Genomic DNA, 24,218 nt, shown 5'->3' with positions numbered 1-24,218 from the left:
GCCTCCTTGGGTGTGGCATTGAGAGCTTGGGTGCTGGTGATGCTCCTGTGTGATTTCAGTCATTTGCATGCTGTAGGGTGGTTGTTCAGCAGGTGTCTCACGTGTTCAGCTTGTTGCAGTCATTCTATCCTGCTGGCCACTGCTCTTCTGATGTCAGGCAGAGTGCTGCCAGCAAGCAAGTGCATACCATTTAGGCTGGTAGGCTTCAGACATCCTGTGATGCATCAGCAGCTATCATTTAAGATCTCGTCCATGCAGGGCATGCATACTCAGCAAAAGAGAGGCTGAGAGCCAGAGCACTACTTCAGATGGTTGAGGGACTAGTTCCCCATTTTGAGTTGGTGAGCGTATATAAGATGTTGTTATGTGTGGTGGCATCTCCTTGAGGAAGTCTAGGAAGGCACTGTACAGGTAGGCATTCAGGGTGTTACATCCATATTCGAACTACCCACCCCAGCATGACCTGGAGGCAGTACCTAGCTGCAGCAGTTTCAGAGCAAGGCTTCCTTGCCTGGTGCACTCCATACAAGTTGCCCATTGCCAAGTGTACTGATTACCTTTAGTAGTGCCTGCTGAATGGTGCCCTGGTCAGTGGCACCTTTTTCTACCACTTAGGCTAGGTGTGGGTGACTGCCTTCCCCTTCTCTGAATAGGAGGAGGTAGAGGAGATGCTCAACTGCTCCTGGCTTCAACTACTCTGCTGCCTTCAAGGAGGAACTACTGAAAGCGGCGTGGATGGGTGGGAGGAGGCCTGTTTAGGAGGAAGAAGAGTTTGAGATCTATCTTCTGTTTCCTTGGATTTGTAGAGAGAATTTTAACTTCTGGGACCAGGAAGCATTCCACCATTTTCCTTACAGGCTGCCCTGTATGATGTGCATCTCCTAAGCTTCTTCTCTACCTCCCTTCTCTTATCCTTCATTCTCACTCTCTTCTCTTTGTACTGGGGCACGCCTTTCCATTAATAATCACATGTCTGTTTGTTATTTTGCTTTCTTGTTTGATAAAGAGAATATCTTTAAAGAAAACACAAACCAAAACATTGAGTGTCAACATTGCCAACTCCTTCTTATAATTAGTAACCCATTTTTTTGATTCAGGTTTCAGTAAATAGGGTTAATTATGGATCTGGTTTTTTCCAGTTCAAGTAAAAGAATTCAAGTAAAAGAATAGCTTGAACTGATTATCTGGACCCAGTTTGATTCCAGTTCAACTCACTGGTCCCCTCTGCTAGGTCATCAACAGGAACTAATTAACAGTCTCTTTCCCCCCCTCCCCTCAGAGTTGCACTAATATTATTGATGATACTAGTATATAAACAAGGAATTAAACAAACATAGAGCCATATGCTTCCCTCTGCTGTGAGGCACAGAGGGGAATAACAACAAAAGAAGAGTAAAATGGGGCAGTAAAGCCCCAAAACAGCAGAATGAAGAAAGCAGCTCCTCCACAGCCTAATTTCCTCTCCCCAGGAGCTTACAAAAGTGCACCTCCAACAAAACCATAGGGTTATAGCTTCCTTGTTTGTAGGTTGAGGGCAGGGAGTAGCAAGTCAATCCAGGATTCTTCCCTCCCAGCAAAGCAGAAATCTGCATGGAAGTTAATGTACCTCCTTGCGGCATTAATTTCTACTCAATCCCTGCACCAGCCCCCACTATTCCCTTGAGGGGGGTTATTTTACAGACAGGGAGCAGAGCCAATGCCACAGCCTCAGCAGAACAACATTGTGTGGTAGGTAGGTACTGTGCGGGGACCAGAGCGTCTTTTCCCCACTGCTTCTTAGGGGCTGCAGGATGTTCTGCTTTTTCTTTTGACAGTCTACTTCTACAGCCCTACCCACTTAGGCAAGCATTTGTAAGAAATGAGATGACTATCTTGCGTAGCCCTGACACCGTCTGTGGGTTATAGTATGAGAAAGAGCATTATCTTCTATAGCCATATTCAGTTCAATGTATTTAGAAATACATAAGAAAAAACCTTTGTTTGACTCAAAAGGATACATATATAAATGCATTTATTGTCATATTTTTCAAGGGTTATCACAAACCGTAAGAAAAAATAAGAAAATCATAATAATAATGACATCATGCCTTTAGCTTGGAAATGCCTAACTGTGCCAGGTTCAACAGCCATGGGAAGGTTAAAAGCTGTTTGTCTTTTTGTATTTTGTATTTTTTGTTTTTACTATTGTTGATGCATAGATGCCATTCACATAGATCAAATTCAAATAAATATGTAAATTGCGGTGTAAAAGATTAGTTATATATGGGGTAGGCAAAATCCAGCCTGCGGGCTGAATTGGGCCCGCAGTTGACTCCATTTCCAAGCAGCCTCTGCCTGCATTACTGCGCCCAGTTTCCAGGAAGACTCCAGCAGCAGGGCTGTAAAAGCACAGCAGCGCTGGCAGGGTGTGCAGCTGGGCGATGAGCTGCCCGGTGGCTGGGATCTTGTGGCGGTGATAGGTGTGGTCTGGAGCCGGGGCAGAGCTGCGATCCACTGAGACATACAGGCAGCAAATCACAGGTCTGCCCTGGCTCCTTGACCGTGCTTTCACCACCACAAAATCCCGGCCCTGGAGTAGCTCCCTGCCCAGCCACTCAGCCTGCCAGCGCTGCAGGGGCTGGTCGCCATGGAAACCCTGGCCCTGCACTGTCACAGCCCACTGCTGCTGGGGTCTCCATGAAATCCAGCTGCAGCAATGTGTGCAGGGGCTGCTGGGAAATGGAGTCCAGCCGCCAGCCAGATCTGCCATTTTGCCCACTCCTAAATTATATGATGTCTGGCCTGACTTATAAAGATGCCTACTAGTTTGGCTTTCATAGAAGCTTATATGAGTTGTGAAAGCTCAGCACCTCTGAAAATCAGACCATTAATTTTGAAAATACTTATTAATTACTCTCTAGACTCTAGTAGCTCATTTGGCATTACTAAAATCTATGTTCTTTTGAAAAGTGGCTTTTTCACATGACACAATAGGCTGGCTCCTAAAAAGCAGTTATTTCTTATCGTGTACAGGCTTCTTTATTACCGGCCCAATTACTGACCTGTAGCATTGACCTTAATGAATTGTAACATTTCCAAAGGAACAGTATAATCTATTGTGTTAATCTGGTTGACAGGCATACTCATGAAGGCTATGTGCTAACAATAGCTATGAAATTTTTATTGAAATAATTAGCATGCTTGAACACAAAAGCATGCTCCTAAACAAATTAATTTAGTTGGTTTTAATTTGTATTTTCCAGATCACCCAAAGGCACTAGCCCAGATTATGGACAAATGTTGGCAGAATGTCAATTTAAGAAATAAACCAAGTTTCAATTATAAGTGTACACAGGTGTCTTCAGCCACATTTTGTATTGGTAGATTTTCAAATTGTCTTAATAGATTTTGCTTTAGACTGAGATCTGCTGTGCCAAGTTTATCTGAGTTATAAATGCTTAAATGATGGAAGTACTGACAGAGTCTTAACAACTGCGTGTGAGAATGGTGCTGCTATATTAAATAATATACTGTAAAAGCATATTAAATAAACATTTCTGATTTGAATAATTTCAAATGCAGTGATCAATACAGTTCCAATGATCTCCAATATTCTTTTTCATATAAAAACCTTTTGAAAAAAATAGTGTCACTTTTCAGCTGCTGCATTCATTGTAATTTAGTGCTGTTGGATGCTTTCATGTCACATGGTTATAGCTAGGTAGATTAATAGGTAGTTCTATCTGGAAATTTCTTTCCTGTTATTGTTCTCCCTCAGCAGTTGATGGCTAAGTTAATTCTCTTTAGTTTTGTCATGCTCTAAAGCACACATTGCCAAGCTATGATAAGCTTTACAAGGGGAAAAAAAGCCATGATGTCCATCAAAGTCTTAAACTTGCATTTTAAACTTTGGCCTGACCTGATGTGCCATTCAAAAAGCTTCAAAAGATTATTTTTTTAAGAAAGGTTCAATATGTCCCGAGGCTATCGGTTTTGAGTTAAACTGGGTGAAGTAGAAATATTTTACTCATCAGCTTTGCAGTCACAGAGTTTGCCTCAGCTAGAACAAAACTGCTGAGGCATTTAGAGAAAATTAACCCCCCATCCTAGCAGCCAGATGTGACTGGTTTCTGATGAATGCACATGAGTGGGCTGAAAAATCAAGAGACTGTGAAATTCCTGTCAGGTCCGTACAGTGCAGAATGGGCTATTGACTGCTTTCTATATTTCCCTCCATCATTCTTCTTGAACACTGCCATTAATTTCCTCTCCTACTCTGACTTGTTTTTTTTTTTTTTTTTTTTTGCCTTTCCCCCCTTTAGCTCTCCGTGCTGCAGAGCAGGATGCATAGGGCATTGGTGGAGTACTTCAAACAGCGAGGCCTCTATAGCCAGGCTGGGCTGGCGAAGTTCCAGGCAGCCTCTCATGAGAATGCTCAGAAAATATTAGCTGTGCAGGTAGGTGATTGCAGGGAAGTAGGAAAGATCATTCCGATCTAGATTGAAAAGCAAATGATGGGTAGTGTGATGAAGCATTAAAACCATATCCCATCAGAGTTTTATAAATTTTTAACCTCTTTAATAAACTGGAATTGCATGAAGGATGAATTCAGTAAGTTAGCACATATACCATGCATAGTTTAAAAAAAAAAAAAAGAAGATCAGATTTATTTCTCACAAACCTTTGAAAAGATTATTATAAATACATTGGATATAAACATTTGAAAAATATAAAGATATTTTTACTGCAGTTCAGCTGTTTTTGAAAATGTTATCATGTACTGTTTTGTGCAAATACTATCACCACGGCAAACACTATTGTCAGTTTCATTTTATTCGTATTACATTTCTTTAGCAGAAGTCTGTTGCTTTAGGTAAAGAGCCACACCTTCATAATTAGGTTATGTGATCACTTTCCCTTTATCTGGTAATAAACAGCAAGGTTTGGGCTACAACGTTTACCAATGGTTTCAAGATACCTACAGTGTTTAATAGTTTGGGTTTTTTCCCACATCTATGTTTGTATTTTCTGGGGAAAACAGTGTGTAATATGGTTAAATGGTCTGTTCTTTTTATCTCATACAGTGGTATGTTGTTAATATTTATATAAAGCCACTCCTTTCAATCTCTTCCCATAGTTAATGGCCATAACCAGATGGCATTTTTGAAAGGTTTTTAAAAGGCTTGAGTGAAACATTTCTCCAGCCTTGTTCTTTCCAGAAAAGTTATGTAGCTGATACCTCCTTAATGCAGCATAGTTGTATAAACTTTAACTTGTATTTTCAACCATCAGGCTCTGCTGTACAATCATTAGGATACCACATTTTATTACATTTTAATATTATACAATTCTACTTCATAGTTAATATTAGCATGAACAAGATCAAAACTAGCTTGAAAAAAACCTTTTAGAACTCCTTTAAATTGCATCATTTTGGGGACCCATTTTCAGAACCTTCACTGAGGATTTTTATTTTAAAGTCCTGTTTTTTTCTTATATGCATCCAAATACATCGTGTTCATAGATTTCATAGACATTAGGGCTGGAAGGGACCTCGGAAGATCATCGAGTCCAGCCCCCTGCCCAAAGGGCAGGAAGTCAGCTGGGGTCATAGGATCCCAGCAAGATAAGCATCCAATTTGCTCTTGAAGGTGTTCAATGTAGGTGCTTGAACCACCTCCAATGGCAGGCTGTTCCAGACCTTGGGGGCACAAACAGTAAAGAAATTCTTCCTTATGTCCAGCCTGAAACGGTCTTGCAGTAGTTTATGACCATTCAACCTCGTCGTCTCTTGGGTCGCTCTGGTGAACAAACGTTCCCCCAGATACCAGTGGTCACCCTTGATAAACTTATAGGTGGCCATCAGATCACCCCTGAGCCTGCGCCTTTCCAGGCTAAAGAGCCCCATGGCTCTCAGCCTCTCATTTTAAGGTCTGTTTTCCTGACCTCTGATCATGCACATGGCTGTTCTCTGAACTCTCTCAAGCTTCTCCACATCCTTTTTGAATTGTGGAGCCCAAAACTGGACGCAGTACTCCAGCTGCAGCCTCCCCAAGGCCGAGTACAAGGGGAGAATGATGTCCTGGGATTTGCTTGAGAAGCATCTATGGATGCAGGCCAGCGTTTTGGTCGCTTTAGTAGCCGCAGCGTCGTATTGCAGGCTCATGTTCATCTTGTGGTCAATTATATCCCCAAGTCTCTTTCTTCCGTAGTGCAATCCACATTAAGACTCTCGGGCGCAATCCGCCCACGCACGTGGACTTACGGATTTCAAGCCTCCTGAGGTTGTTCTCTCACTTGATCTATGTCAGTTGTGGGCCCATTTCCTGAGCCATAGTTGCTTTCCATCCTGTCTGACAGTGTGACCCCTGGGCAGGGGGAAAACTGATGCAAAGCAATCATTTAGGTGATTGGCCTTTTCTTGGGTGTCAGACATCATGTTGTTATTGAAGATTTTGAAAAGCCAAAAAAAAATTAACAGAAACAGAAAACAAAAAAGGAATTTGAAAATAAAAATAAAATGAGGTTTTCCATTATTCTTGTAATTTAAAATGCTTCATTAATTTTTATGAGGTATTTGGTCAGTGTACCTTTATTTTTGTCAAATACAAATATTATACTAAAACAAATAAGCAGTGGATTATACTTAAAAACACATTTAAAATTTAACAAACTAGATGTATCCTTTTGAATGTCACATGGTATACCTGTGATCAGTTTTGATCCCTTTTGTATTTAACTTCTCTAACAGTGAATAAAGGAAATATGGTAATATTCAGTTCATGAATAATAAGTTGCATAGAAGCCACAGGTACCAATTGGTTTCTGCGCATATGAATCTCTAAGTTAGCCTCATGCTATGTAATATTTTAATGACAGTTGTATGAACGTAACCTGTAACTGTATTTTTATGTCAATGACTAGTCTATGTTGAAATGAATGAGCTTTCTGGAAGTCCTTTGTTCTGGCAAAAAAATTGTTTGCATTGAATATAAATTGCCTGGAATAATTGAAGTAACTAGAAGGAGACATAACTAAAAGCAGCTGAAACAATCCCCCAGACATAAACCTCTCTAATACTGGGGATGCTCATATTTATACTTTGAAGCTCAAAATATCTTTGAAGACAACGTTTTAGTCAGAAGAATTTATGTCTCCATCTGCTGGTGTTAAAATTCTGTGACAGATTCTGTAACTTACATATATTCTTTATAGAATTTGTCTTAAAATGATCCATTGTTATGTTAGTAAAGATGGAATCACAGACTTATAGAATCAAAGCCGTGAAAAGAACCTGTGAGCTCATTGAGTCCCATCCCCTGCCATGGGCACAAAGTTATTGGGCTCAAACAAGCTCAATGAGGTGCTTGTTCAGCCTCCTCTTGAACAACTAAAAGGGTGGCGACTGCACTACCTCTGCTGGGAGTGTATTCCAGATTCTAGATGCCCTTACAGAAAAGAAATTTTTCCTTATGTCCAGCCTAAAATTTTCTTCAATGAGCTTGTGCCCACTGGTCCTTGTCCTCCCAAGGGGTGTTTTTCTGAAGAGTTGTTCCCCTGAGGACTGGAAAAGAGCCAATGTGGTCCCTATTTTCAAGAAGGGGAGGAAGGAAGAGCCTGGCAACTGCAGGCCAGTCAGCCTCACTGCTATCCTGGGGAAGGTCTTTGAAAAAATTATCAAGGGCCACATTTGTGAGAGCCCTGCAGGGGAAGTGATATTGAGGGGTAACCAACACGGGTTTGTGCCAGGCTGATCCTGCCTGACTAACCTAGTCTCTTTCTATGACCAGGTAACAAAAAGCTTAGAAGTGAAGGAGGAAGTCAGTGTCATCTTCTTGGACTTCCAGAAGGCCTTCGACACAGTACCCCACCCAATTCTGATGGGCAAGCTGAGGGACTGTGGCATTGACGAATGCAGTCACATGGGTGGCAAACTGGCTCCAGGGACACACCCAGAGGGTGGTGGTGGACGGGTCAATGTCGACCTGGGAGGGTGTGGGCAGCGGAGTCCCCCAGGGCTCAGTCCTTGGGCTGGTGCTGTTCAACATCCTCATTAGCGACCTGGACGAGGGTGTGGAGACCACCCTGTTCAAGTTCGCTGATGACACCAAGCTGTGGGGTAAAGTGAATACACCGGCAGGCAGGGACCGCATCCAGACAGACCCGGATAGGTTGGAGAATTGGGCGGATCTGAACAGGATGCGGTTCAACAAAGACAAGTGCAGAGTGCTGCACCTGGGGAGAGGGAACCAGCATTATGGTTATAGGTTAGGGGCTGACCCTCTCAGCAGCACAGAGGCAGAGAGAGATCTTGGAGTCATGATTGACTCCAGGATGAATATGAGTCGCCAATGTGATGAAGCAATAGGCAGAGCCAACCACACCCTGTCCTGCATCAACAGGGGCATCACTAACAGGTCCAGAGAGGTCTTGCTCCCCCTCTATGCAGCGCTGGTCAGGCCACATCTGGAGTACCGTGTCCAGTTCTGGGCACTGCACTTCAAGAGGGACGTGGAGAACCTGGAAAGGGTCCAGAGGAGGGCCGCTCGTATGGTTGAGGGCCTCCATGGACAGCCCTATGAGGAAAGGCTGAGGGACCTGAATCTCTTCAGTCTCCACAAGAGGAGACTGAGGGGGGATCTTGTGGCTGCCTACAACTTTATCAGGGGCCAGCAGCAGAGACTCAGGGAAAGTCTGTTCACCAGGGCCCCCCTTGGAGTCACTAGGAAAAATGGCCACAAGCTGAGGGAGGATAGGTTTAGGTTAGATATTAGGAAGAACTACTTCACTGTAAGGGTGGCCAGAGCCTGGAATAGGCTGCCCAGAGAGGTGGTGCTCTCACCTTCCCTGGAGATCTTCAAGAGGAGACTGGATAGGCACCTGGCTGGGGTCTTATGACCCCTCCCACCCCCAGTGCTCATTCCTGCCCATGGCGGGGAGTCGGACTCAAAGATCTGTCTAGGTCCCTTCCGACTCATTGGTTCTATGATTCTGTGATTCTAGATCTTGATGTTCACCCCTGACATACTTGTAGGCAGCTGTCAAGTCACCTCTCAGTCTTCTATTACTCAGACTGAACAAACCCAGTTCCCAGAGTCTCTCCTCATAGGGCCTATCCTCCAGGCCCCTAATCATACAGGTGGCCCTTCTCTGTACCCTCTCAAACTTATCCACATCCTTCCTGAATTGTGGTGCCCAGAACTGGACTCCACTGTACTCCAGCTGTGGCCTCACCAATGCCGAATAGAGGGGGAAGAGGACCTCTCTGGATCTATTCACAACACATCGGCTGATGCATGCCAGAGTTCTATTTATCCTGCAGGCGACTTCTTTGCACTGTTGGCTCATATTCATCTTCTGGTCAGTTGTCACCCCCAGGTCCCGTTCAGTTGCAATGCCAGGCAGTGGACCACCACCCATCATATAATTGTGGTGAAGGTTTTTCCTACCCCCATGAAGAACCCAGCACTTGTCCCTATTGAACCCCAATTATGTTCATCCCATAGGGCCAGTGTGTCAAGGTGATCCTGGATTTTTACCCTATCTTCTGATGTGCCTGCATTTCCCCACAGCTTGATGTCATCCACAAACTTAATCATCACCCTTTCCACACCTTCATCCAAGTCACTAATAAAGATGTTAAAGAGCACGGGCCCAAGCACTGATCCCTGGGGGACACCACTGGAGATGGCTTTCCAGGATGAGGCCATCCCATCAATTACAACTCTTTGGGATCATCCTCTGAGCCAGTTGCCAACCCGCCTCACTGTAGCCTGGTCTAGGCCAGTACCCTCCAGTTTAACTGAGAGAATCAATTAAAGATCGGAAATAGAAAATTAAAATGGAAAAGTTAGCTCAGTTAGAGCCAGAGAACAATCAGTGAGGTAATTAAAAATTAACTTCCAGTCAGCAAAATGGATTTTTTGGGTTCTGGAATCCTTGGTACGTGGATTAGTGCATTTCTATTTAGGAGGATGGGTTCTGTTTTGTTTTGTTGGTCTCTATGCTTCTGTCTAGCACTGTCTTTCTAAGATCTTATATTGGTGCCTTCCATCATAGTATTCAAGTGCCTCTCAGAGGTAAAACTGACAACAACGATATTTCTCACTTCCTTTCCTGCCAGCAAGAGGCAGACTTAGTTTGCTGGTGTTGAGAGTATTAATATTACAGTAATTTACTGATTCCACTGTATTAGGCATTGTCCAAACATATAGTAAAAGGATCATCCCTGCCCAGATGACCATTCATTCTAACCTAAACTGAATATAACAAATCGATAATGTGGACTAAGGTAATAGTGACAGTCATGAATAGTAGAATCAGCCTTGCCATATAGCACACGTGTTGTATAACTGTTCTTTAGTGTTTTGTAGACATCATGACCCTGGTGGGGTTTAAAGAGAGATTTACAAGAAAAAAAATGTAGAGGACTTGAAGATTTTTACAGGTCTTCCTTCTGTATATTAACTGTGGCTTGAAATGCGTGGCAGTGTTGTCAAAAAATATGACATATGGGTGATCGAGAACTGCCTTGTTAACAGAGTGGAGTTGAGAGATGACATCTGGGGAGCATAAAGGACAGAATAGGTGTCATTGGGATAGGTCATTAGTAACTTAAAGGGAGTGTAAGGAGGTTTAAGGGCTGCAGGTGGGACCCAGCTGGAAACCAGCTGCCGGTGGTCAGCAGCTGATAGTTTGCCTGGCTGGGAGGCTGGGAGCCAGCTGGATCTGATGACCAGTTAACAAAGGTGGAATCATAAAGAATGTTAAGAATTCTGGGAAAGGAGTTCAAGGGAGGAGACAGCAGGCTGTAGTGTTGAAGACAAGCACAAAGCTAAAATTGCCCTTTTTTATCCTCTAAAGAGTGTGGTTTGGTTATTTTGGTTTGGTTTGGTTTTTTTGGTTAAAGTTTGATTGATTTGCCTATTATGGCTGTAAAGCCTTTTTGAAAGGAGTAAAACAGGTTTGAGATCCTAGAGCTAGAGTTGACTCACTTACCTAAGAAAACAGGGTAAATGACAGGGAGAAAGAAAGGAGTTTGCACATAACAAATAATGATTGAGTAGGAGGTCAGTAGCGGCATGCAAAAAGAGAGTGACATAGTCAAAGCAAAAGACAAAGAAGATGATCTTTGTAATGACCTTTTAAGTGGGGTGAGATGTGATGTTTCAAGACTGGAGAGAAGAATGTGAACAGGAGTCATGATTTCATAGATTTCATAGACATTAGGGCTGGAAGGGACCTCGAAAGATCATTGAGTCCAGCCCCCCGCCCAAAAGGCAGGAAGTCAGCTGGGGTCATAGGATCTCAGCAAGATAAGCTTCCAATTTGCTCTTGAAGGTGTTCAATGTAGGTCTTTTTTCTGCTGTTGTAGCACAGGCTACAGTTACTCTCTTAACTTGCTTTTTAGAAAGTAAAATGTAAGATTAGGTGGCTACTTAAAGAAAGCTTGGGTAAAGAAAAAAGCTTCACTCTTAGTTTTGAATGCAGCAAAGTTGGTATTTGGTACTATTTCATTTGGAAGTGAAATCTATAATTCATTTTGTGGATAGGAAGCTATACAACCACAGGCTCCCTGTAAATATGTTGCAGGGCTGCTCCAAGAGCACATCAGAGCACGGTAATTACCATGTTCCGGCCAGCCTCTGCATGTCGTGTATTAGCATCCCCACATTTCAAAATGGTGACGGAGGTGCTTGAACTAAAGCTTATCAAATGAGCTTAAATTAAGCACCTCTGCTGCCATTTTGAAGTGTGGGGATACTAATACACAAGATGCTGAGGTGCTTTAATTAGAGCAGCTCTCAGAGCTCCCCAAAATCTTTTTGCCAGACCTGGCTGCGGTCCCCCAGGGGCAGTAGGAATACAGGAGGAAATAACCCCCCTCTTGCCCCCTCTGCCTCAGGGACCGTGCCAGCCCACTACTGCAGCAGTGAGGGGGGAGTGCCCGACAGACCCGGCTAGAGTCCCTGCCAATGGGACAGGGAGGGGAGAATTAAATTCCTCCCTGGCCAGTTCAGCCATAGCTACTGCCCAGGCTGTCCACCCACCAAGCACAGCTTTCCTGCAGCTGAGGGTACACTCTAGCATCCCCCAACTCCTGGCCTGAGCAACTGTGGGCATGTGCCTGCATTTCCTCAGTCCCCAAGGAATGTCTGTACTGGTACAAATCAGTTTAACCTAGGTAGGTTAGATTAACCTGCAAAGATTGAATTCAAGCTCCAGCTTTTTAAATGTCTGTCCCTAGCCCATGAGATTTCTTTTGGCCCAATCCTCCAATTTATCTGGGTCACCCTGAATCCTAACCCTACCCTACAGCATATCTACTACTCCCCCCAGCTTGGTGTCATCTGTCATCTTTGCAAGAAAAGATCTCTGTGGCTGTTGTGGATAGCAGGGGGGATGCTTCCCTCCCTTCATATGCTGTGGCTGCCTCAGCACAAGCTTGTCCAACATGGACTGCGGCAGCAATACAGGCTTCCTTGGGGCCATTCTAACATTCCCTCTGAATCAGTGCCAGGGCCTGTACCCTGGTCACCTCCCCTCCCCATTCCCACTGTCCAAGTTATGCTTGTGATGTTGCCTGAATTTTCAAAGCTGGGTAGTGATTGGTTCATCCATGGGTGGATGTAGGATTTTGAAAAGTGGAGTGCAGATGGTGTGCAGATTGTCATATATGACATACCACACATTTGTCTACAGTTTCATAGATTTTCATAGACATTAGGGCTGGAAGGGACCTCGGGAGATCATCGAGTCCAGCCCCCTGCCCAAAGGGCAGGAAGTCAGCTGGGGTCATAGGATCCCAGCAAAATAAGCATCCAATTTACTCTTGAAGGTGTTCAATGTAGGTGCTTGAACCACCTCCGCTGGCAGACTGTTCCAGACCTTGGGGGCTTGGACAGTAAAGAAATTCTTCCTTATGTCCAGCCTAAAACGGTCTTGCAGGAGTTTGTGACCGTTCGACCTCGTCATCCCTTGGGGCGCTCTGATGAACAAACGTTCCCCCAGATCCTGGTGGTCACCCTTGATAAAACTTATAGGAGGCCATCAGATCACCCCTGAGCCTACGCTTTTCCAGGCTAAAGAGTCCCATGGCTCTCAGCCTGTCATCGTAAGATCTGTTTTCCTGACCTCTGATCATGCGCGTGGCTCTCCTCTGGACTCTCTCAAGCTTCTCCACATCCTTTTTGAATTGTGGAGCCCAAAACTGGACGCAGTACTCCAGCTGCGGCCTCACCAAGGCCGAATACAAGGGGAGAATGACATCCCGGGATTTGCTCGAGAAGCATCTATGGATGCAAGCCAGCATTTTGGTCGCTTTATTAGCCGCAGCATCGCATTGCAGGTTCATGTTCATCTTGTGGTCAATGATGACCCCCAAGTCTCTTTCTTCTGTAGTGCTAACCAACGTAGCACCGCCGAGCCTATAAGGGTGCTGCAGGTTTTTCCTCCCAAGGTGGAGAACCTTGCATTTTTCGGTGTTAAACACCATCAGGTTCTCATCCGCCCATTTGCTGAGCTTGTCCAGGTCAGCCTGGATCACCCGCCTATCTTCTGGCGTGGATGCTTTGCCCCAAAGTTTGGTGTCATCGGCAAACTTGGCCAGTCCACTCCTGACTTCAATGTCCACATCGTTAATGAAGATGTTGAACAGTATGGGTCCCAGGACAGAGCCTTGAGGGACCCCACTGGTCACAGGGCACCACGATGAGTGACTGCCATCAATCACAACCCTCTGGGTCCGACCACGGAGCCAATTTCCCAGCCAGCGGATCGTGGTGGAGCCAAGGCCACAACTGGCCAGTTTGGCCAAGAGGTGATCATGGGATACCAGATCAAAAGCTTTTTTGAAGTCAAGATATATGACATCAATCTCTTCTCCCTTGTCCAGGTGATAGGTCACCTGGTCATAGACGGAAATGAGATTGGTCAAACAAGACCTACCCGCAACAAACCCATGCTGGCTATCCCTTAGAATGTTAGCCTGGGCCAGTCCATGAAGGATGGCCTCCTTAATAAACTTTTCTAAGATCTTCCCCAGGATAGAAGTCAGGCTAATGGGCCTGTAGTTAGCCGGATCCACTCTCCTCCTTTTCTTGAAGATCGGCACCAAATTGGCCTTCTTCCAGTCTTCGGGCACTACACCAGAGTGCCAGGAGTTTTCAAAGATCCGTGCCAGGGGCTGGGCTATGACGCTCACCAGCTTCTTGAGTACCCTGGGGTGCAGATTGTCAGGGCCGGCTGACTTGAACGTATCCAGCTTCTCAAGATGTTCCTTCACAAGGTCAGCATTTATGGAGGGTAGGGGATCCACATCACCCGGATCTCCCTGTCCCATAGCAGCATGGGCATCCCATGGGACTGATGAAAGACTGACGCAAAGTACCTATTTAATAGGTTGGCTTTTTCCTGGGCGTCAGTTGTCAGTTGCCCCATCCGGTTTAGATGGGGTCCAACGTTGCCCTTGCTTTTCCTCCGGCTCCCCACATATCTGAAAAAGGACTTTTTGTTGTCCTTGATGCCTGAAGCTAGTTGGAGTTCAGTTGCAGCCTTGGCTTTCCTGGTTTGCTCCCTGCAGCACCGGACCAGTGCAGAATAATCCTCCTTGGAGGTGAATCCCATCCTCCATCCTTTGTAGGCTTTCCTTTTAAGCCACAGGAGGTCCGCTAGGTCCCTGGAGAGCCAGGGGGGCTGCTGTGCCTTCTTGCTGCCTTTCCTCCATGTTGGAATAGATTTAGCATGTGCATTGAGGATTGCTTCCTTGAGAAGCAACCACTCTTCTTGAACTCCCATCACCCTGGGGTCATGGTCCCTGAGGGCCTGACCAACTAACCTCTTGAGCTTGTCAAAGTTGGCTTTTCTGAAGTCAAGGACTTCTGTGTTGCTGACTGACTTGCCAGCTTTACGGCGGATGGTGAAGGTGATCAGCTCGTGGTCGCTGTCACCCAGCTTCCCATCGATCACTAGGTCGCCGATTAGGTCGTCCCCCGTAGCCAGTACCAGGTCGAGCAGCGCTTTGCCTCTCGTTGGCCCATAGACTTCTTGAGTCAGGTAAAGGTCATCCACGCACAAGAGAAAGCTTTGCGACCACTCGGATTTTGCTGAGTGATCTTCCCAGGAGATGTCCGGGTAATTGAAGTCACCCATGACAACCAAGGTCCTGGAGCAAGTGGCCTCAGTCAGTTCCCGGGCGAACTCCTGGTCAAGCTCAGGACTTTGAGTGGGAGGTCTGTAGTTAAAGAAACAAATGTGGAATGTGCCCTTATTTGCTAGATTATATATCAAGTTTTAAAAAGCCACAACAGACTAAGCAAAAAATAGTCAAAATATATTGTTTCATTGATCCTGTAGTTATTATAGTTAAATGTACATCTGTTTTTTCAGATTAATTTTAAAAAATCTAGTTTTCCTGAGCATACTGACAGTCTACACCTAAATTAATATTAGCACACCTGAGTTAAAGTTTCTAGCTAGAGCTAAATGTAGTCTGCTGGGCTGTGAAATAGAAGAAAGACATGATCAGGAATGCCTAACAGCTACCAAAATTTCAGAAGAAAGGATAGTTTGAATAGTAGAACATCAAGACCCTTAAAAAAAGAAAAGGCTGTTAACACCTGTGAAACAGAGAGATATGAACAGGCATCAAGAAGATGGCAATGAATCGTGAAATTATTTGATTCAGAATCACAAAATTAGGGTTGGAAGGGACCTCAGGAGGTCATCTAGTCCAGCCATCTAATCAAAGCACGACCATTCCCAACAAGATCAAACCAGCAGGGCTTTGTCAAGCCGGGCCTTAAAAACCTCCAAGGATGGAGATTCCACCACTTCTCTTGGTGACATGTTCTAGTGCTTCACCACCCTCCTAGTAATACAGTGTCACGGATGGCCCCGCGAGCGGCCGTGAGCTCGCGAGTGCCCCTTTGCCGTGCCAATTAGGGTGGTCTGGCACCCTCTACTCGCCCGCCACGTCTTTGCTGTTGAGGTCCAGAATGGGAGGCTGCCTACTTACACCTAACGGCACCTTGATGGTATCCCCTCCGTTCCAAAGTGGGGGTTACTCTCACCCCAGCCTTATGGGCAAATGCGTGCCTCCAAAACCTCTCCTTTAGCACGCCCCAAGCCTCACAGCTGTCCCGGGGGACGTTGTCTGGTCCCCTGCCGCTCAGGTGCTCTCCCTCTGGCACCCTGGGCTCGTCACCCACCTGGCGCCCCTGGGCCGGGCTCTCACCCACCGGCCTGTTACTGACGCCCTTGGGTCTCCCTAGCTCCTCTCACCCCTCCCGGGGTCTCCGCTGCGCCCTCTGCGCTTGCGGCCCCACTCGGGGTCTCTGCCACGCTCTCCGCGCTTGCGGGTTTCCCGCGCTTGGGGCTCAGGTGGCCGTAGCCGTGCCTGGCCCCCTTGACCCTTTCCTGGGTCGTTTCTGTTCTGCGCCCTCTCCGGGCCTCGCCCTCTCTGGGCCTGTACCGCGCTCTCGGCGCTGGGGCCTCGCCCTCCCTGGGGCCTGTATACCGCGCTCTCTCAGCGCTGCGCCCTCTCTGGGGCCTCGCCCTCCCTGGGCCTGTACCACGCTCCTTGGCGCTGCACCCTCTCTGGGCTTGGGGCTCAGGTGGCCTTAGCCGTGCCTGGCCCCCTTGACCCTTTCCTGGGTCTTTTGCCCCACTGGGCAAAGTGCCGTCCTCACGGGCCGGGGTCCAACCCCGTGCTCCGTGCCACTCCGGCACAAACAGTTGTGCCCCACTGGCACTGTGCCCCTACTGGGCACCCGGAGCCCCCAAGCTGCTGGGGAGCCCCGCTGAGGCCTCCTCGCTCCCCTACAGCCTCACCCGGTCCTCTGGTTAACCATAACTCAAGCCAAGCCCGAACGGCTGTAACAAAACCAACAAAGAGCCTACCCGCTCGTAAAGCCAACTCTCAGCCCCTCTCGGGCTCCCAGCCCTACCTCTTATCAGGGTGCTCTCGTCCCTAGCATCATCGCAGCCAGTCGGTAAGGTAAGGCTGCAACCCCTGACTCTGGCCGCTCAGCTCAGCCACAGAGCTCCTGCTCCTGTGGCATCCAGAAGGGTACTGCTAGCTAGGCTTTCGCCTAGCTGTTTATAAGGGCCTGGCCCTGCCCCCTCCTGGCCACATGACCTGCCTGGTTGCCCTAGCAACCCCCATCTGTGTTGCTCCAGGGTGCTTCAGCAGCCCTATTCCTCCTGCTAATAGCAGGCACCCTGGTGCCCTGTTACACCTCTCCCCTTCCTGGGGCATCTCCTTAGGAGCGGGGCGCGGGAGTGCCCCGCGACATACAGTTTTTCCTAATATCCAACCCAAACTCCCTGGAGTTACGGTACTCCAGGGCAGGATTATTTCTGGTCTGTGCTACCCAACTCATGTTACATTAAGGTACAGTCACTCTAGGCTCAGCACGGCCTGAATAGAAATGCTCTTGCCCCTTCCAGGCAGTTGGTTTAAAGCTTTGGGTTGAGCAGCAATCAAAGTGGGCTGCAACTGCACCACTGCAACCCCTCTGGGTGCATCTGTATTTAGTCGTGTAACCATATCTCAGTCCTGACATTCCTCAGCATAGAACATGCTCTGTAAATTTTTTTTTTGCCCAACTGTAGTCCAAATACCAAAACTATTTCTAGGGATAAAATACTGGAAACAGCAGCTTTATTTATGTCACCATTGCAGCTTTAGGTTATTTAACAAATAGATTCCTCTGATGTATGATAAATTGCCTTTGCAAGACCATATACATGTTATGAGCCTGATTATAAATAGGTTTTTATCTTGAGTAGTCACTTGCAGTTAGTCAAGGTCTGTGCCAAACCTTAGATTTTCAGTAGTATTTTTAACAGCCTTGTTACACAGTAATTTTGGGTGGCTCCTGGAAATCTTAACACTTGGATTGTCTGTGCATTAACACCTGAAACTAGTTTTAACCACTCATTGAGCAGCTCAGAGTTATGCTCTTCCAGGACAGTATTATCTCTGATCTGTGCTACCCAGTTCATGTTACACTAAGATGCAGCCACTCTAGGCTACACCATAGTGTGAACACCCCACCTATCTCCTCTCTCCTGCTGGCCTGGATCAGGCCCACCACCCTCCCTAGCATCACAGATCCCTGCTCACTTCCCCCACCCTGCCATAGGGGAGCTGCTGCTCTCTGGACCAGAAGAACAGCAGCTGTGGCTGGGCAGGCAGGTTAACCTTCCCCTTCCTGCTCCCCTGGGACAGACAGCATGGGCAGCACAAGTAAGCAATGCCCCTGGGGCAGGGAAATGCAGGGGTTGGTGGGAAGCCCTAGGGTTGGAAGCAGGGGGCTTGGGGAGCCCCAGGGAGGCAGGAGAGAAGCCCAGAATGGGAGGGAAGGGTGATTTTTACCTTTCAGTCCTCCAGGCCCCTGCTGGCCAGAAGTGTGACTGATTCAAACTCAACCTAGTGCAAACACCCATCAACATTTGTGCGGCTCCCAGTGTAAGGTGTAACAAGGCCCTAAATTTGGAAAATGCTGATTAAGTAGTATTTTATACCCACTTCGCACAGTTTACTTTTGCTTGTTTGACTCCAGTTCCCTTTCTTCACTGCTGCTTTCCCAGTTGCACTGGACTGAATTATTCTGAGATGTGTTTAAAATCTCTTGACAGAATTATCAGCTGGTGTACTTCATTGACTTCAGTAGAACTATACCAGTTTACACAGGATAATGATTATGCTTTTTGGGGTCATCCTTATCTGGGCAGTTCTGCAGATGTGAGTAGGGAGCTTGATTATTCCCTTTCAGGATGCCGAACATCAGTAAAGCTGCTGTAGTCGTCCTTGTGGCTATTGCAACCTATAGTGAGGAAATGGTCAGTGGTTTCATATACTCCTATGTGTGGTCCTGGCATCCTATTCCACCCTCACAGAGAAGAACCCCTGTAGTTCCATCAAGGTCTGAGCCACCTCTGCCTATGGATAGCAAAGACAGAATTTGTTTCTTTGTCTTTTGAAAACTATTCATTCATGGTTTGCTTCTTATTTGTCAGATGGTATTCGATTTAAGTACATCTTTTGTTGTCTAACTTATTAACACAGGTGTGTTATGGTGTCCCTCAGGGTTGATCTTCAAAATCTGTATGCTTCCTCTTTTATTTTTCTCTGTTATGGGTTGAGTTATCACCATTTATGCTGATTACACTCAGTTGTATCTTTTTTCCTGCTGATTTCACTTTAGTAGTCTTGCTGTTTCTGTCTTGTCTTGGAGACATATGGAGTTGGATGACAGATAACTTTTCTTAAGGGGACATTGCAATACACTTTTTAATTAGTTCTAAACTTTTTATATTTACTTACAATTATGTGTAGTAATGATTTAGAACACTGAAGATAAATTTTACTGAGTACCATTCTTTTTTGTTTATTTGTAAAAGATCTTTTGTATGTTTAAAGTGGAACTGAGACTAGAGAGAAAGCAATTTTTGTTTCTGCTCATATGGGCTTATGCCTTAGTTGAACAGTTTATCAGACAAAGCAAATGAATGTCTCTGCAGTCTAACCCTGCTTTAACAAATAAAAATCAAGTTGCTCTGCAGCTTCATAAAACACACTCAATTAAACACTTTTTGTTGGGGGGGCCTTCTATTCTTGTCTACTGCAAGATTCACATTTGTTTGAACTTACTGCCAATTAGTATAGTTTTATAATTCAGTATGGAAGTCAGTAGTTTGGATATCACTTCACAAGCCTCTGACTTTTCCCTTCAAATGATCTCTAGATCAGAATCCTTGGCCTTCTTTACTGTCCAGTCACTCACACAGCTGTTTAAAACAGCATACTGGTGATTATAGTGACTAGATGGATTTACTTGATTGCAGTAGCTTCACACTAGGTTGTGGGAGTGTTACAGTGGCAGCTGTTTATGGCACTCATGGTTGCTTGATGAAGGGAACTCTGGGGAAAAAAAAGTGAAAATTACTCTCAAAAACCATTATGGAAACTTAGACTTTCCAGACGCCTAAGCAAAAGTCTAGATGGAATTTAGGCATCCAAGTCTCACAGTTATCCAGACCAACCTCACTCCAATGCCACAAAACCACTTAGGCTCTCAGATCAATTAGGCACCTTCGTTTTGTCTTGATAAGATGCCTGGTGGCCAGATTCTGTTTTACCTATAATTAGATTCCCAAATTTTTAAATTCAGTCCCATTCCACCCTAGCCAAGTCCTTAAAAAACCATTAACATGTCTACTTCTATAATATGCCTTCATCTTAGCCTGGTCTTAAGACTGTGTCACAAAAGGTGACAAGGAGAAAGAGGATCCACCCATCTGTTTTGTTAATAGTTTGTCAGGGACATGGCAAGATGGAATAGGATCATACTTAGACATCTAAGCACCACTTAGATGCTTAATAGAATAGGATCTATCCACATGGTGTTTTGGCTTATGTTACTGCACATGCTCCAAAGTAATACATATTGGCCAGCTAAGTTCCTAAGCCCATTGCATTCCAGCTTGATGCCTAATAGCCACTTAAATTCCTGATTTCTTAAAAAAGGTGGCCACAGAGCATTTCTAATGATTGATGCTGATACCATGCCTGCCATTCGTTCATAGATTCATAGAGTCATAGATGTTTGGGTCAGAAAAGACCTCAGTAGATCGTCAAGTTCAACCCCCTGCAATGGGCAGGAAAGAGCACTGGGGTTAGATGACCCCAGCCAGGTGCATGTCTACCTTCCTCGTAAAGACCCCCAAGGTAGGGGAGAGCACCACCTCCCTTGGAGCCCATTCCAGATTCATAGATTCATAGATTTATAGATGCTAGGGTCGGAAGGGACCTCAATAGATCATCGAGTCCGACCCCCTGCATAAGCAGGAAAGAGTGCTGGGCCTACATTACCCCAGCTAGATACACATCCAACCTTCTCTTGAATACCCCCAGGGTAGGGGAGAGCACCACCTCCCTTGGGAGCCCGTTCCAGACCTTGGCCACTCGAACTGTGAAGAAGTTCCTCCTAATATCCAATCTAAATCTGCTCTCCTCTAGCTTGTGGCCATTATTTCTTGTAACCCCCGGGGGGGCCTTGGTGAATAAATACTCACCAATTCCCTTCTGTGCCCCCCTGACGAACTTATAGGCAGCCACCAGGTCGCCTCTCAACCTTCTCTTGCGGAGGCTGAAAAGGTCCAGTTTCTCTAATCTCTCCTCGTAGGGCTTGGCCTGCAGGCCCTTAACCATACGAGTGGCCCTTCTCTGGACCCTCTCCAGGTTATCCGCATCCTTCTTGAAGTGCGGCGCCCAGAATTGCACGCAGTACTCCAGCTGCGGTCTGACCAGCACCCGATAGAGGGGAAGTATCACCTCCTTGGACCTATTTGTCATGCATCTGCTGATGCACGATAAAGTGCCATTGGCTTTTCTGATGGTTTCGTCACACTGCCGACTCATGTTCATCTTGGAGTCCACTAGGACTCCAAGATCCCTTTCCACTTCCGTGCCACCCAGCAGGTCATTTCCTAGGCTGTAGGTGTGCTGGACATTTTTCCTCCCTAGATGCAGCACTTTGCATTTCTCCTTGTTGAACTGCATTCTGTTGTTTTCTGCCCACTTGTCTAACCTGTCCAGGTCTGCTTGCAGCTGTTCCCTGCCCTCCGGCGTGTCCACTTCGCCCCATAGCAATTCTGGCAATCCTTGCTGTAAAGAAGTTCTTCCTGATGTCCAACCTAAATCTGCTCTCTGTCAGTTTGTGGCCATTGTTTCTAGTTACTCCAAGGGTACCCTGGTAAACAGAACATCTCCTATACCTTGTTGCTCCCTGCCCCTCCCCCGCACCCTGATGAATTTGTAGTTGACCACAAGATCACCTTTCAGCCTTCTCTTGCAGAGGCTGAAGAGATCCAGGTCCCACAATCTCTCCTCATAGGGCTTTGCCTGAAGGCCCCTAACCATATTTGTGGCCATCCGCTGAACCCTCTCAAGGTTGCCCACATCCATCTTGAAGTATGGCACGCAAAACTGGACACAGTACTCCAACTGCGGCCTGACAGTTGCCACATAGAGGGGAAGTGTCACCTCCCTGGACCTGTTTGTCATGCACCTGCTAATGCATGGTAAAGTGTGGTTAGCTTTACTGGTTGCTTGGTCACACTGATAACTCATGTTCATCTTAGTGTCAGCAATGACTCCAAGATCCCTTTCCACTACTGTGCTGCTAAGAAGGTCCTCCCGCAGCCTGTAAGTGTGTTGGTGATTCCTTCTCCGTAAGTGCAGCACTTTGCCCTTGTCTTTGTTGAATTGCATCCCATTCTGTTCTGCCCACTTTTCCAATCTGTCCAGATCTGTCACAAAACATAGCTTCTTCCCTTTTGTCCAAGAGTCTATTGGCTGGAACACACACTCAGGAAAATGTAATACCTAGCTTCTAGGCCTGTCTCATTCGTAGGGGATTTGAGCCCACATCTCCCACCTGCAGAAGACTGCCCTAACAGTGATGCTATGGGCTAGTCTGAATGAGTGCCACTAGGCTCCAATACACTCAAGAAAGGACAGATTCTTCAGAGATTTTAACTAGTAAATTCTATCAAGTATGTATAGTCTGTAGTTTTTCAAAGGATCTAGGTTGACCAAACTTGCATAGATTTTCCTTTGACTCACATTAAACAAAGGCTACTTCTGTACCAAATTTCAAGTTCTGGTTCCAAAGGCTGGGGAACTAGAGATTTTCAAAAGAAGAGATGACCAATGTTTAATATGGGTATTTAATAGTGGTCTCATTCTTGAAAATAACTAAGGCTTTGTTCTTGAAATTTTCAACAACAAAAAAGCAATGTAAAGCAGACAGTTGTATGAAAAATTTCAACCCATTGGCTAACGTGTAAGTTGAAAGCAACAGAAATTAAGGTTTTCTAACATGAAATGCCAGACATTCATAATCATATACAGTGTTACTAGCCCTGCTTATAATGATTAACTAAAATGAAGGGAAATTTTCTATTAGGTCACAGAAAATGTAAGCTGTAGTGGTTCAAATAACATCAGCAGTTAACTCATTCCAATCAAAAGCTTTCTTTCCCTAGGTAGCAGAAAGTGTAGAGACTTTGCTGTGTAGGGCCCCCCCAAAGGATGCACATGGTTTAGTTTCCCCTTTTTTATCCAACATAAAGTCTCTTTTTCTAGTCTTGCAAGTTAGATATGCTCCGACTGGCTTTTAATGTATGCTTGAGTTTGCACCACTGTGCACTCATCGCCCCAGTAAAGCTGTACTTCTCAGCACAAAGGACAAAATGGCCAACCTAGACAAGAGTGCCAGATTCAAGCAGTGTGTGTCCACTTCCTCCAGAAGGCAGAAGTTAAAACAAATCCACCCACTGTCTTAATGATCTAATGAAAGGGCCACACCCTGATTTGGTGTAAGATTATATGCCAGTCCTTTATAATTTAGCTAATACTTTATGTCTAACTTCATTGGAATGACAACCTTCACCAGCTAGGTCATTGCTGTTGAAGGATTTGATGCCTTAGGAAAAAAACACTTTGAGTGCTGAAATCTACTGTGCTTCAGGCTTAATTATTTCAACAAAGTTATGAGTAGGTAGGACAACACTGACGAAAATGCACAAATCAGAACAAAATTGTTTAAAAACATGATACGCAATTTATAAATCTTTTGCAGATACATACAATAGCTTTCTACCTGAAGTATTACTTCTAACCCATAGTGGCAATATAGAGTAATATCAGTAAACACTGTAAAAGTAATCATTGTGGCATTCTTTTGTTTAGCAACTTTGGTAAAATAACAGGAAGCGTGACTTTGGCTATATCTGTGATTTTACCAGACATGCTAACAGATTTCCTTATAATCATAAAGCATGTAGCAGCCTTCCAAATAAGTGTCTAGGATAACTCAAATCAGTGAAAAATATTGCAATGCAATGCTTTCATACTCTAATATTTGAATGTGTATAATTAGGTATGGCCTGAGAAGATAACATTTAGATAAAAATAAGTTTCAGCTGGGTACTGTGATCAAATATGTGACTAAATTATTTGGGGCTGGGTTTAATAGCTTTGTAATTGATGAGCTATTCTTGTGAGACTTTGACTCTAGATGGTAGAAACCTCTCAAGATCACGTTGATCTCAAGACTTCTATCATTGTGAATGGTCAAAACCATTTATTTGTTTTAGAATTTTAAATACCTCTAACTAGTCCAGTAAGTAAAGAATTAGGGACATACGATTGTTACATTTTAACATCA

General features: G+C 45.3%; 1 protein-coding gene across 1 annotated transcript in view; it reads left to right on the top strand.

Annotated features, from left to right (window-relative positions):
• Positions 1-24,218, top strand: part of CCDC178 (coiled-coil domain containing 178) — a 348,866-nt gene that overhangs the window by 303,771 nt on the left and 20,877 nt on the right. Inside the window, exon 19 of the mRNA XM_090039907.1 lies at positions 4,302-4,436. Within this exon, the coding sequence (XP_089896033.1) occupies positions 4,302-4,436 (135 nt within the window). The remainder of the gene's footprint in view (positions 1-4,301; positions 4,437-24,218) is intronic.

Source organism: Crocodylus siamensis, chromosome 3, assembly GCF_052110815.1.
Source record: "Crocodylus siamensis isolate JL-2025a chromosome 3, ASM5211081v1, whole genome shotgun sequence".
Classification (NCBI taxonomy): domain Eukaryota; kingdom Metazoa; phylum Chordata; order Crocodylia; family Crocodylidae; genus Crocodylus; species Crocodylus siamensis.
The sequence above is the reverse complement of the archived record's forward strand: the minus strand, read 5'-3'. Positions and strand labels throughout refer to the sequence as shown.